Source organism: Haemaphysalis longicornis, unplaced genomic scaffold (genome assembly GCF_048455015.1).
Source record: "Haemaphysalis longicornis isolate Haplotype H1 unplaced genomic scaffold, Haemaphysalis longicornis Haplotype H1 scaffold_5, whole genome shotgun sequence".
NCBI classification, from domain to species: Eukaryota; Metazoa; Arthropoda; class Arachnida; order Ixodida; family Ixodidae; genus Haemaphysalis; species Haemaphysalis longicornis.
The window spans coordinates 80278036-80290293 of record NW_027526385.1 but is presented as its reverse complement, the minus strand read 5'-3'; the positions used below and the strand labels follow the sequence as shown (position 1 = coordinate 80290293).

The 12258-nt window shown below is 49.7% G+C and overlaps 1 protein-coding gene across 4 annotated transcripts in view; it reads left to right on the top strand.

Annotated features, from left to right (window-relative positions):
* Positions 1 to 12258, top strand: part of Usp7 (Ubiquitin-specific protease 7) — a 62670-nt gene that overhangs the window by 45213 nt on the left and 5199 nt on the right. For all 4 annotated transcript variants that reach the window (XR_013315895.1, XM_077670810.1, XM_077670809.1 and 1 more), the window contains exons 19-24: positions 575 to 652; positions 955 to 1058; positions 7249 to 7417; positions 8141 to 8188; positions 11637 to 11708; positions 11833 to 11929. Coding sequence is in view for 3 of the 4 variants with exons in the window: in XM_077670810.1 (XP_077526936.1) it covers positions 575 to 652; positions 955 to 1058; positions 7249 to 7417; positions 8141 to 8188; positions 11637 to 11708; positions 11833 to 11929 (568 nt within the window). In the remaining variant the exon portion in view is untranslated. The remainder of the gene's footprint in view (positions 1 to 574; positions 653 to 954; positions 1059 to 7248; positions 7418 to 8140; positions 8189 to 11636; positions 11709 to 11832; positions 11930 to 12258) is intronic.

Here is a 12258-nt window from a genome sequence, read left to right as displayed (position 1 = left end):
GCGACTCCAGTGACGACAAACAAGCTGCGTGAGACAAGACAGACGATATCACGCATTTATAGCAAACCCCTTTCAAAGCGCGCGCGCATTGACATCACAGGTCCAGCGCTTTGGTGGAGTGATACGCTACGTGAGGTGGTGCCATTCTTGAGTTGTAACCGAGTATAGTCATTCTTGCTTGTTCGATTTGTTGCTGGCACGCAAAAAGTAAGCCCATTCTTCACTGTGGTGTATGCTGATTTTGAGGCTCTGTTTTGCTTTGAGCGTGGGGAGTGTAAGGGAATGGCCATTTCTGTTGTCTTTTAAATCATCGCATGTTGGTAAAAAGCTACGCTTATTGACTTACTGGTGCAACTACCTTTTCCTCATACCAGGCCAGCATGGCCAGATTGGGCTTGCCGCATTAGGACGGGCACACTGCTGTCCAGGTTATTGTGAATGTTATTTATATTGTAGGCGTTATTTGAGTTTCAAACAAGATGTGTTCCTAATCTGTCACTGAGATGTTGACCTGTTTTTGCTGCCACAAAGCAGTGATTGCCACGTGTGCCTGTTTTTCTTTCCCTCCGCACAGTTGAGCATACGAATAAATGAACTTGAGAGCAAAAAGCAATTCAAGTGCATTTGGGTGAACAGCAAGTTCAAGGAAGAGGTGAGTTGTTCTTCCGGTTAAAGCTTTGCATGGTTTTGGTTTTGTTCCGCTTTTCGTCCACCTTGAATTGATCCTCATCATGGCCTAACTGCTGCTACAGCAATAGCTATACTTTTCCGTAACAGTATGTAAAAAGCATAGTGATGTGTACGATTTGTACTGACCGACCTCTAGAGGTGGCTTGGAGAAGTCCTAAACCTTGGCAGTCGTTCTGCGCGTTTGGAGTTGGAACCCAGAAGTGGTTTCACTATCACTTATATCCTGTTTTTTTTTTGCTCCTTGCGACTTTCGGTTTCTTGCAGAAGGAGCTGGTCCTATACCCCAACAAGAACGGCTGCGTGAGCGACCTTCTTGAAGAGGCCCGCAAGCAGGTGGACCTCTCGGAGGACGGTTCCGGAAAGCTCAGGTACGTTCCAGAGAGCGTTCAACTGATGTCATCAGTGTTATAGTGTTGGGGTTGTGGTTAAAGGCCAACTGCAACGAAATTTTCGGCTTCCTAAATGCACTATTTTCCGGTAGTATAACCTTAAAAGTTGCTACCTGCAAAATTTGAAGGCCCAATTGTGCTTCGCTGCATTGTAAACGAAGATCAAAAACGCTCTTTTCAAACCGAAACTGGAAAAAAAGGGGCGGCCATTACGGACGACCGGAAGTGACGTTACACTCGGGAATCGAGTGGGCGCAGCCGGCGGATTTTCCCAAAGAAGACGGCGCGCATTCGATGTGTTTCTGGTCGTCTGTTGCTTCAGACATTTAAAACATGCTCGAAAAAGGGTTGGGAAGTTCGTGCAACCATTATTACTTTGTTTTGAGCTGCTGAGACGCGCCTGTAGTCGTTCGGTAAAACGAAAACACAGGCATCACGAGACGTCGTGGCGAAGCTGGGTGCACAAAAGGCAGTGTTGAGCGCTAGATGGGCGCCGGAATAGCTAATATGCCCTGTGCCGATCGAACCATCCTGTGTTTGTGAGAGAAAAGAAAAAAAAAAGCTACTTTGGGAGGGAAGTGTCGAAACATGCCGGCTAGGGTGTAAGAATTCGGTTTCAGCGCATGTTGGGAAAGTTCGAGTCCACAATTTTATTATTTTTGTTTACATGGGCACTTTTGTTCCTGTTAGCAGGGTGCCCGCGCCAAATTTTTAGATAATGATGCCATGCAGCGGTGAAAGCACTGCACTGTCTTCACACGTGAAGCAGTGGCCTTCCCGAGGATCAGTGCTGCGAAATGTGGCCTCATTTTTTGTTGTTTTTTTTTTTTTTTTTTTCTGACTGGCGGGAGAAATGTTGCCAACAGCGGTTAATATTTATTTATTTTTTGACGAAGTTGTTTGAGCTGAATTGATTCCGTGTAGTGCGCCGCGTGCTGTACTCGTCCGCGCCCCGACCGGCGCGATAACAGTGATAACAGCACATCACCTCGCGTCGGCGCAGAACTCTTTGATGGCATCGGCGTACTCGCGCTTTTGAAAAGTTGACCGGCTGATCGTGCAGTGGGCCGCACAGCTAGCTGCCGTACTCGTTCACGCCCCGACCGGTCGCGACAACAGTGTATCGTCTCGCGCCGGCTGTTCTGCTCATGAAACGCCCGGTCGCATGCTTGCAGCGCGCCGCACAGCCGCCGTAGGCGGTCGTGCGCCGACGCACCGAGCGGCCGCGACAACAGCGTGGCGTCTCGCGTCGGCACACTCTTAGAGACGCCCGGCCGCGAGCTTCGAGTGCGCCGCACAGCCGCCGTAGTCGTTCGCGCGCCGACGGGCGCGTGCTACAGCGTATCGTCTCACGTCCGCCGTTTTACGTATTGCGCACTTGTAGAGATGCCCGGCCGCGAGCTTGCAGTGCGCCGCACAGCTGCCGTAGTCGTTCGCGCGCCGCCGCACCGGCCAGCCGCGCCAACAGCGTATCGCCTCACGTAAGCCGTACACGCGTTTGCGTGCTCATCGAGTCGACCGAGAGCCTGCTGCTGCCGTCGCGACCACGAAATCGGCCGTTGTGCTACTGCCGTATTCGCTCTAGACCGGCCCCGGCAATTTTCGAAATTGATCTTTATGTATCGGCAACCCAGAGTTTCTTCAGCTTCTCGCATTACGGAAACGCGTGAAAGCAATTATTCATGCAAGAGGCACGAATTACACTGCTTACTCGCGTGAGGGCGCACGTAAAAGGTCTACTTAGCAAAGGCGACGACCGCACGGGAGCAGGAGGCGGACTCTTAGCCTTCAACCCAGCGTCCGGGCTAATTGTGACTCATGCGGCATATTCTCCCCTGGTGAGCCTGGGGAAACATTACTGCGTTGTCGTTGCCCTAGCAACGCCACCGCCATGTTGGCCTTGAAGGCGTTATAATTGCCATGGGAACAATGCGAAGGCGCGCAGCTTGCGTGGGGGAGAGGTAACGCTCTCCCCTCTCATGCCGGTTGGATTCCTTCCCCCCTCCCCGTGTCCCCCCCATTCCCACCCGGCAACCGCCGCCGCCACCCCGCTGCGTCCAACGGGCAAGCCTCGCCGGCCTCGCTCCGCCGGCACAAAGCCACGCCGCTTGAGCAGTAACGACGCCAGCTCGAATATCACTTGAACACTTCATTCGCGTTACGTGGCGAACGCGACGTGCGGCAAGAAACACCGATGACCAATCCAACACAGACAAGGTTGTCTGTCTTCAAGCACAGCACACGCACAACACAAGTCCTATCCTTCAGCTCAGCTTCACGTACGGCATACGAACGACGTTCTCACCTTTTGCTAACAGCACTCAGAGTCTTCGCGTTACGATTCATCCTGGAGTTCTTGGCGTCCCTTTTGTAGTACCGTAATGTCCGAGGGAGCACATACGAGAAATCGCCCACTACATGAGACGCGCATCGGCCTCGCTGCTCGCCGTGCGGAAGCAGCAACTGCGGTGACCGTTATCGCGCATGCGCGCCCCCAGTGCGCCGGAGAGAAGAGGAAAAAAAAAAAAATGAGAGGAGGAGTGTTTCCCCAGCGCCACTGCCTCTAGGCGCGCAATAATAGAACCAAAACTAAAAAAAGTAGCATTGGCCTGACGGGAGTCCTGACTGGCACGTCACATCCGGAAGTCCGCCGCAGTGGCGACTAGTTGCGGCGACACTCCGCTAGGTGCTGCGTCGACTGAAGTGGCGTGTTTTCGAACGGTCTTAATAAAAAAACTGCGCTTTTGTGGAGTTTAAAATTAGGTCACAAGGGACTTTAGAGGTGCATATTACACATTGAAGCAGAATTTAGGGCAGGTAAATTTTCGTTGCAGTTGCCTTAAAGGGGCCCTGAAAGGCATTTTGAGCACACTAAATGAACTAGCGCAATCGCTAGATTGGGTCGCCAACGTCACCTGTGCCAAGTATTACTCTTTTACGCGCAGCGGAAAGCTCACACTTTTGTTGCAAAGTTTGTCGCTTTTTTCTCACCCTTTCCTTCGTGTTTTTGGACGCCGCCATCTTCACATGTCTACATCATCGATTCCCAGATGTTCGTCATGAGCTAGACATCCTGCTATTGGGCGGCTTTTTCACGCACTTCCGGCAAAGAGATGAGTCGTCTGCTCAGCGTCGGCTCGCCGGCTGATCTGCCAGCGGAGTGCCGGAGTGCTTTGACATTTTACGACAAACGAAACAAGTGTAAACAAACGCTTAACCGTTTGTATTGAATGCAACACGGCCATAACACGACGTGGATTTTATCTTACGTGAGTACGTACCATAAAGAAAGTCCCGTGGCACTTCTTTGGTGCAATCGCAGAGAACGCCCTGAGCCGAATGCCCGGGTTTGACGCGTACATTTTATTCAACTTCAAAACAATCCAGAGATGCGTTTCGAACGAACGCAACGTCACAACATGCGTTGCAAGTCTGAACCGCGATTGACAGACGATGAGTTGCCTGCTCCTGCCCGTCGTAAATATGGCACTCACCTCACACCCGGTTTGCGGGGACGAGCAGCAAGTCACAACTCTGGCGCGCAAGCAAGAAGGCTTTTAGCCAGGCACACTGCACATACCCCATGCGAGGTTGAGTGGTACGTCGTTCGAGAAAGATAATCCAAACCATGGGAAGCACTATCCATCCGCAGAAGTACAATGTCGCATTTCATCGCGAAACGAACGCGTCCACAACACACAGGAGGCGATGCACACACACACACACAGCTTCGGTCGCTGCATTGGCTTAGCTGCAAGCTTCGTTCGGACAATCAGCGATGCTACGACGATACAGAGCTGCGTGAGGACGACGTGCTAACCACTTCACGTATTTAAAAACACAGGGGCAAAGAACTAGGTTCATCGGAAGCAAAAAATTTTTCCTCCTGAAATATACTGGCTAGTGTGCCGAGGGCGGGCTCCAGGCGGGCGCCGGGAGCGATGTACGCGGCCGTCTGCCGCTTGGGGCGCTGCCGTGCGGGAGTGTGCGCGTTCATCCGGCCCGAGCAGATCGCGCGGTTACCTCCGAGCTGCGTAGCAGACGGCAGCGGCAGAACTTTCCATTCCCGCTTGCGACGAAAGCGAGCGAAAGCGACGGGAATTCTGTCGCGCAACCAAAATTTGTTCCGACCATTCGACAAAAACGATCGTCGCGCGACAAAGCGACGGAATTCCTGCCGCTCTCACTCGCTTTCGTCGCAAGTGCGAACGGGCCTGTATGCGCAATCTCCGCCCCACATAAAACAAGCTCTTGCTTGTCGCCTGAGCATACGGTTGATATCTGACTACGTTACACTGTGCTTGCCAGTGTATTTAAACGATGTCACTAGGTTTGAAACGTACGCGCTCGGCGTGCAGCTTTGTAAACGCAAGCGGTTTCACATACGCACGCTATTTTGCTGCTAATAGAGTTTTAGTACAGCGTTTGTGGCCTTTGCATACGCTAAACGCTAAATTTTTGCGTCCCGCTACGTGACACCGCGATGGGAGTTTTAGTAGAGCGTCTCATCAGTTTTGCGTAGCGACACACTAATGCATACGGCGCCATCTGTCAAATGTTTTCCGAAATGTCTCGCCGGCTGATCTGCTAGCGGAGTGCCGGAGTGTTTGGACATTTTACGACTATCCAAACAAGTGCAAACAAACGCTTTCCCGTCAGTGTTGAATGCAACACATGGGTGCAGCTTGTCAGAACACGGGTTCTCGCTGATCGAGTGCAGCGTTGGTTTGCTCTTCGCCTTCACGTTCATCGCCGCTGATAAAGCGATCCGATCCGGCGCGTTTTGTGCACGGGTTCTGTGTCGGTTGAAAATGTCTTTTTTCACATGCCGCCGGTAGTAGGAATTACAACCACCGCAAAATAACACCCGGCACCAGCGGGGCCACATCTGAGACCGCGCTTTTTGGATAAACAGTGCGCGGTGCACCAAAGGGAACGAGCGCACGATTCTCCCCACGCGGCTGCGAGTTCGCCGCCGATACCAACTGCAGCCCTGCAGCTACGTACACCGCGAAAGGGCAAGGCCAGGCCGCACACTAGCGGCCAGGTCATTCGTTCGCTTTTCCAGCCTGTGTCCATGGTGTCTACAGAGATGAAAAAGCCGAAAGAGCTGGCCCGTAGCAGACGGCAGTCTGTGGGAGCGCAATAGCGGAAGTACGTCACCGCTGAGGAGCGGAGCATCATGGGAGGGGAGGCCAACAGCGAAGAAACAGTTGAAAGGAGGAGGAAATACGGCGCGACGATAATTCGCGGTTTTTGATTTACAATTTCTCAGCTAATACTCATCGCTTTAACAAAATTCTTGCAGGAGGAGATTGCTAATACATTGCTTTATTTGGTTACGTGTACATCCATGCATCGGCGGAAGGCATTTCAGGACCCCTTTAAGTCTTTTCGTGTTTTGCAGTTGCAGAACACGTCACAAGCCTCAGTTTCATTGTTATTGTTCGAGGGAGTAAAAAAGAAAATTTACCATCCCTACCTAATAAAGAAAGTGGAGAGAAGCTCGAAAGCTAAAAGGGCGTCCACTCGATCGTCAACCCTTCAGCGGCCCTGATCGCATATGAAGAACAAACCCACGCGACAGTTCTTTGCGCACTAAGTAAATGCATCTATGGGCGATCTAAAGGTACACCGATAACGCGTGGTTTATGAGATAAAGCTATGCTATCATTTTACATCTTCATGGTCAATGCATGTATTGTCTTGCCTAGAAGCATTCTTACCTTGGGATTTTCAAGTAACTGTTTTGGCACAATGGAAGGCCGGCCACTTTTCTAATCGAAGCGAAAAGTGAAAACGCCCGTGTGTTCGAGATTTCTGCGCGCGTTATTAAAGATCCCCAGGTGGTCAAAATTAATCCGTAGCCCTACGGCGCGCCTCATCGCCTGCGTTGCGTCGGCGCGTTAAACCCTACAATCAGTCAACGGTTTCACGCACGGGCTGGGTGTCTAGAGATATTATCAGAGCTTTTTGGTTGACCAACCAGCTTGTGGGGAAAAATGCATTAGTTTTCTGACAGGGCACCATCGGTTCCACTAAGAAAGCCTTCGTTTTAAATAGCTTTTGCTTCGAAGAACTGACTAGTGTGGCAACGAGAGTGCCCTGTGTGGCTACTGGCCTTGGATGGAGGAGTGATGGCTGAGGGGTCCTCATTCTTTCTGTGCAGGCTGATGGAGGTGATCAGCTACAAGATCTTCTCGATCCAGCGGGAAGACGTGCTCCTGGACAACCTGAACCAGGCCAACTCCAAGACGTACCGCATCGAGGAGATTCCCCGGGAGGACCTCATTGTGGCCGACGACGAGATCCTCATCCCCTGCGCCCACTTTCAGAAGGTGTGATCATATAATCCGTTTGGTCATATCACTTGAATTCTAACGTACAGATAACGCCATTTTTAGTGCTAGCCTATATTACGTCACTCCTGCCCATAAAATGTCACTGTAGTGCAAAGTTTGAAGGTTTTTCAATATTGTTTTTGAGCTAACAAAGGCTAGTCCTTTCAAGTTGGACAAAGTTGTGTTTTGCCTTCATGACATCTCTAACGGGGGGAGGAGCTGTGGCTTTTTGAGAAAATGTGCGAAAATGACATTTTCGAATGGTATGGGTGCTTTTCTCTCGGCTTGATCAATCCTACATTTGGGGGATACGCGATAGGCAGTGATGTTGTTCAGCAATGCCTAGCCCAAGCATGCCTAGCACTTGAACAATACTTTTCTGCAATTCACAGCACTTGTTGTGTGCCTGCAATCACCATCATTTTGGTCTCGTAGGAAAGCAGGGCTTCCTTTCTTTCGTGATGCAGATGCATGTGATTGCCAAATAGATTCTGCATAACACGAGCATATCAAAAGCCAAAATGTGTGGCCCTGCTGGCTGTTAGCAGTGCGCGTGGCCCGCGCGGCGCGTTGTGATTGGAGGAGCTGGAGTTCGTTTTGTGCGCAGGGGTATAAACTAATTAAACAAGCCCAGGTTGCTTCTAGCAAGTCTCAAACTGAAGCCCTGCGAGCAGGACACCCACGTACTCTCAAACTGCTTCGTCTTACTTTGCTGCGCAGGAGATCTTCTCGACGTTCGGCGTGCCCTTCATGCTGAAAATCAAGCACGTAAGTTGGCGGCCAGCAACGTCTCCTCCTTCCCCTCCTCAGAAATTTTACATCTGGAGCATCGCTAGGATGGTGTCCTTGCTTGTGACAGAAACGGTGCAAAGTTTCCTAGGGCAGAAAAGAGGTAGGCAGGACACGTGCCGAAATAATGGGGGGGGGGGCACACGGTTAGTGTTGACAAAGGGCTGTCAAAATGAGTGTGTTTTGAGAGCTTGAGCACTGCGCACTTGATGGCAGTGATCGCAACAGGCTGTATAGTTGTCTGGTGGAGGACCTACTAGCACTTGTCGAAGAACCACCAAATATGTTTGATGAGGGACTTGAATGTATATTTAGAGAGCTTTGAAGGGACCATAGTGCATGAATGGCAATAGTTACTTGAAAGTGGTAAAGTGCAGGAGATAGACAAAGTGCTAGGTGGGCCGGCGTATGAAGCGAAGAAAAGTGGTTGTGCTACACCAAGGAAGCTTGGCGGTATGCGGGAAACAGCAGCATGCGTGCCTCGCCTTGGTGACCTCTCGCTTTCATGACAGCCCCTTGCCGACGTTAGAGAGCTTGGAAGAGTGCGCTGGTCCTCTGAAAAATGGTTCAGGCATGGGCGGCATGCGTGGGCTTGCGGAGGGAACTGTGGAATGGCCTCCATCGTCGGCACAGCATTACGGACAACCTCTTTGTTCTTACTCGCTACTTGGAGCTTGCTAGGGCAAACGGACGGCAGGTGCGGGCGATATTCCTGAATGTTGAAGAGGCCCCCGACTCCTGCTTTTAAACATTCAGTGGAACTCCTCTATCATGAAAAATGGGTAGTCCGAATCCCATAGTAGCTAATAGTTGCGGGCTCGTTAAGAAGTGTACTTGGTTGTTCTGCCAAGCCCATGAGACACTAAGAGGCCAGGCACAAAACTTTGCCATGTTGCAAGCTCTCTCGAGTTGGCTGCTGCTGACCTGACGGGACTGTTTAAGGGGGGACGCGGCTTTCAACTTCGGAAAAATGACCAAAACATCGTTTTTTTGAAACCCACATATTCGGCTTCTATGTTTCCTATTCTGTGCGTCTGCAAAGTTTTTACGCTGAAAAGCGTCGCAAAGTGGCATAAAAAAATACTTTTGTCAGGCGCGGTGACAAACTATCAGCGCAAAAGGGCGAAAAAACGGCAATTTTCGGAGCGCTCTATCTCCGCAACGGTGCCACCGGGCGCGGCCATTTTGATATGGTTAGATCGGCCGAGCGATCGTCTTTCCGGTTCTGCTCGTCTCTTTTATCTTCGCTCATTCACAAATGCACAAATGGCAGAAAAGAAATGACGCACAAACGAAACTAGAAATAGATGCTGAAGCGCTATTGGTCCCCGGTCGGGGCACAGAACAACGACCCTCCTGATTGGATGTTGCGGGCGCAACGCAAGATGGCGGCCGCCTGAGCTGCGTAGCGAGCGGATTGAGTTCATTTTCGCCGCTGCGCTCGGCCGAGTTTCTGTTCAATCTGTGGTATTCAACACGGACGTTATCGCGATGGGAATGCCAGAGATAACGAGCCGGATTACGGGAAGTTGTGTGGCTCGAAAGGCGGAGGTCATCGAACGCTTCGTGGTGCGCGTGACTCTACCGTCGCCAGACCCCGGAGGGTGACGCGGTGTGCGCGCTTGCAATAGCGGTTCGTGAAGTGAACTTTTAGTCGGATTTGCGATGTTTACACGCTTAGTTATTGCTGTGTTTTGACTGTGGGCTCGCTAGCCTTGAGAAAGAAACGGTCGACGCGTCAAACGCTGCGGCGCGCACGGCATAGTCGACGCGCATTGGAGCATCACATGACTGGGCAACCGGTTACGATTGAACGCCAGTAGTTGTAATTAATGCCTGCGACGTTAGATTTAATCTTAAAAGCGACCTGACCAGCCATATCAGGTATAATCAAAGTTCGATATGTCGCGGTAAGCGTGCGCTGCGATGCGCGCGAGCCATATCGCCTTTCTTGCGCAACGTTTCCCGTGCACTTGTAATGTAATTTTCATGCAAACAGGTTTGAGTTAGTAATATAGGAATAAAAATATGCTCTCTGCGTTAAAAATGTACGTTACTGTGGCAGCATTTAAGTGATTTTTTTAGGGAACTTATTGATACCATTGCTCAGGGCATACTGGCTGTGCTGCGAGAAATATTGGATGCCTTGAATGTCAAAAGTAGTAAAAAAATATGCTCTTGCATTGAAGTTGGGAGTTATGCAGAATACTCTACCAAGCTTCAAAGTAGCTCATTTTCATCTTTATGGTATGCAAACTTTTGGCACTGAACACCTGCACATGAGTACTAAGTTGCTGTGCCAGGCAAGATAAAACATAAAAAAAGCCAAAAATGTTCAAATTTAAGTAAAAAAAATGCTTAACTTGTTGCCATGGTGACAACACTGCAAAAGGAGGTTGTCCAGTGCGATACAGCCAACCAACTAACCTATTTTGCATTGAAAGCCCATTGAAACCCATCTCCCCTCCGTTTGGTTTGCAAAGGGGGGTATGTACTCTTCACGGAGGAGCTGAAAATGATGTTTTCTGGAAAGAGAAAGGCTGTAAAAGGCACTCCAATTTCAAGGCAAGGCCTTCCAGAAGCCCCATGTTCAAAAGGACATGAAAGGCTACAACCGTGACGACTTCTGATATGTGAAACCCGTGTTGCAACTTCGGAAGTCGTTTTCTCAAAACAGTTTTTTTTTTGCCACCTGTGTCGCTTGTACCAGGGATTTCTTCATGACCGCTGGATCTATTTTGATTCCGTTTCTTGCATTACATTCCTTGATGAACTGTTCAGGTCGTGACACTTTTGGTTTTCCAGATGACATGCTACAACCGTGACGACTTCTGATATGTGAAACCCGTGTTGCAACTTTGGAAGCCGTTTTCTCAAAACAGTTTTTTTTTGCCACCTGTGTCGCTTGTACCAGGGATTTCTTCATGACCGCTGGATCTATTTTGATTCCGTTTCTTGCATTACATTCCTTGATGAACTGTTCAGGTCGTGACACTTTTGGTTTTCCAGATTTGTTTTTTTGTGATTTTTTATTCAAATAATCATTCACAGTTGACATGCCTGTTGCACATTAACCTCTAAAAAAATGAAAACTAAAAAACATTGTGTTGTAAAAAAAAATTCTAAAACTGTCACGACCTCGTCCATTCATTTGGGAATGCAAAGCACTTCGAACAAGTTTTCTATCATGTTTTATAAGCCGCTCAAGCTCGGTACAAGCGGAACAAAAAGAAAATTTCGTACATAAAAAAGTTTTCAAAATATTACTTTGAAATTTTTATAGTGTTACCACAGAAGCATTTCCAGTTGCTGTGCCAATTTTCATCAAAATCCACAAAGAAATAAAAAAGTTGATTTTGAAAGCCACGTCCCCCCTTAAATAAAGTCTTCGGGTGGGCCTCACTCGTTGTGTCTTTGTTCCGTGCAGCGAGAACCCTTCACAAAAGTCAAGGACAGGATCCAGAAGAAGCTGGACGTCCCTGAGAAGGAGTTTGAAAAGGTGAGGAGGAGAGTGCTCCCACTGCACAGAATTTCTCTAAATAGTTTGGGTGAGAAAAGGGCTGCCTTTGAAAGCGGGGTCTGTGACGTGCCTCACATTCTCTTTTTCGTTTCTGCTGTTGCAGTACAAGTTTGCCATTGTGGTGATGGGGCGGGCACAGTTCATCGAAGACAACGACTATGTGGTCAACCTGCAGGACTTCATGGCCCAGGCACCTCAAGGTAAATCGCCAAGAACGCCGGCAGTTCGCTTTCTTTTTCGGCTCTTTTAATATGCATGAGTTTACATAATAACAGGAAAAACTTGGCGTGTTGGTTCATGATTGGGGAAAAAAATAGCACAAAAAAGAGGCAAGGACCGAGGGATGATGGTGAGGACTGCACTGTCCTCCTCCTCCGCGGGTTCGATTCCCGGCCGTGGCGGCTGCTTTTCTGATGGAGGCGAAAAGCAAAAACGCTCGTGTGTACAAGATTTCGGCGCACGTTAAAGATCCCCAGGTGGTCCAAATTAATCCGGAGCCCTCCACTACGGCGGGCCTCATCGCCTGCGT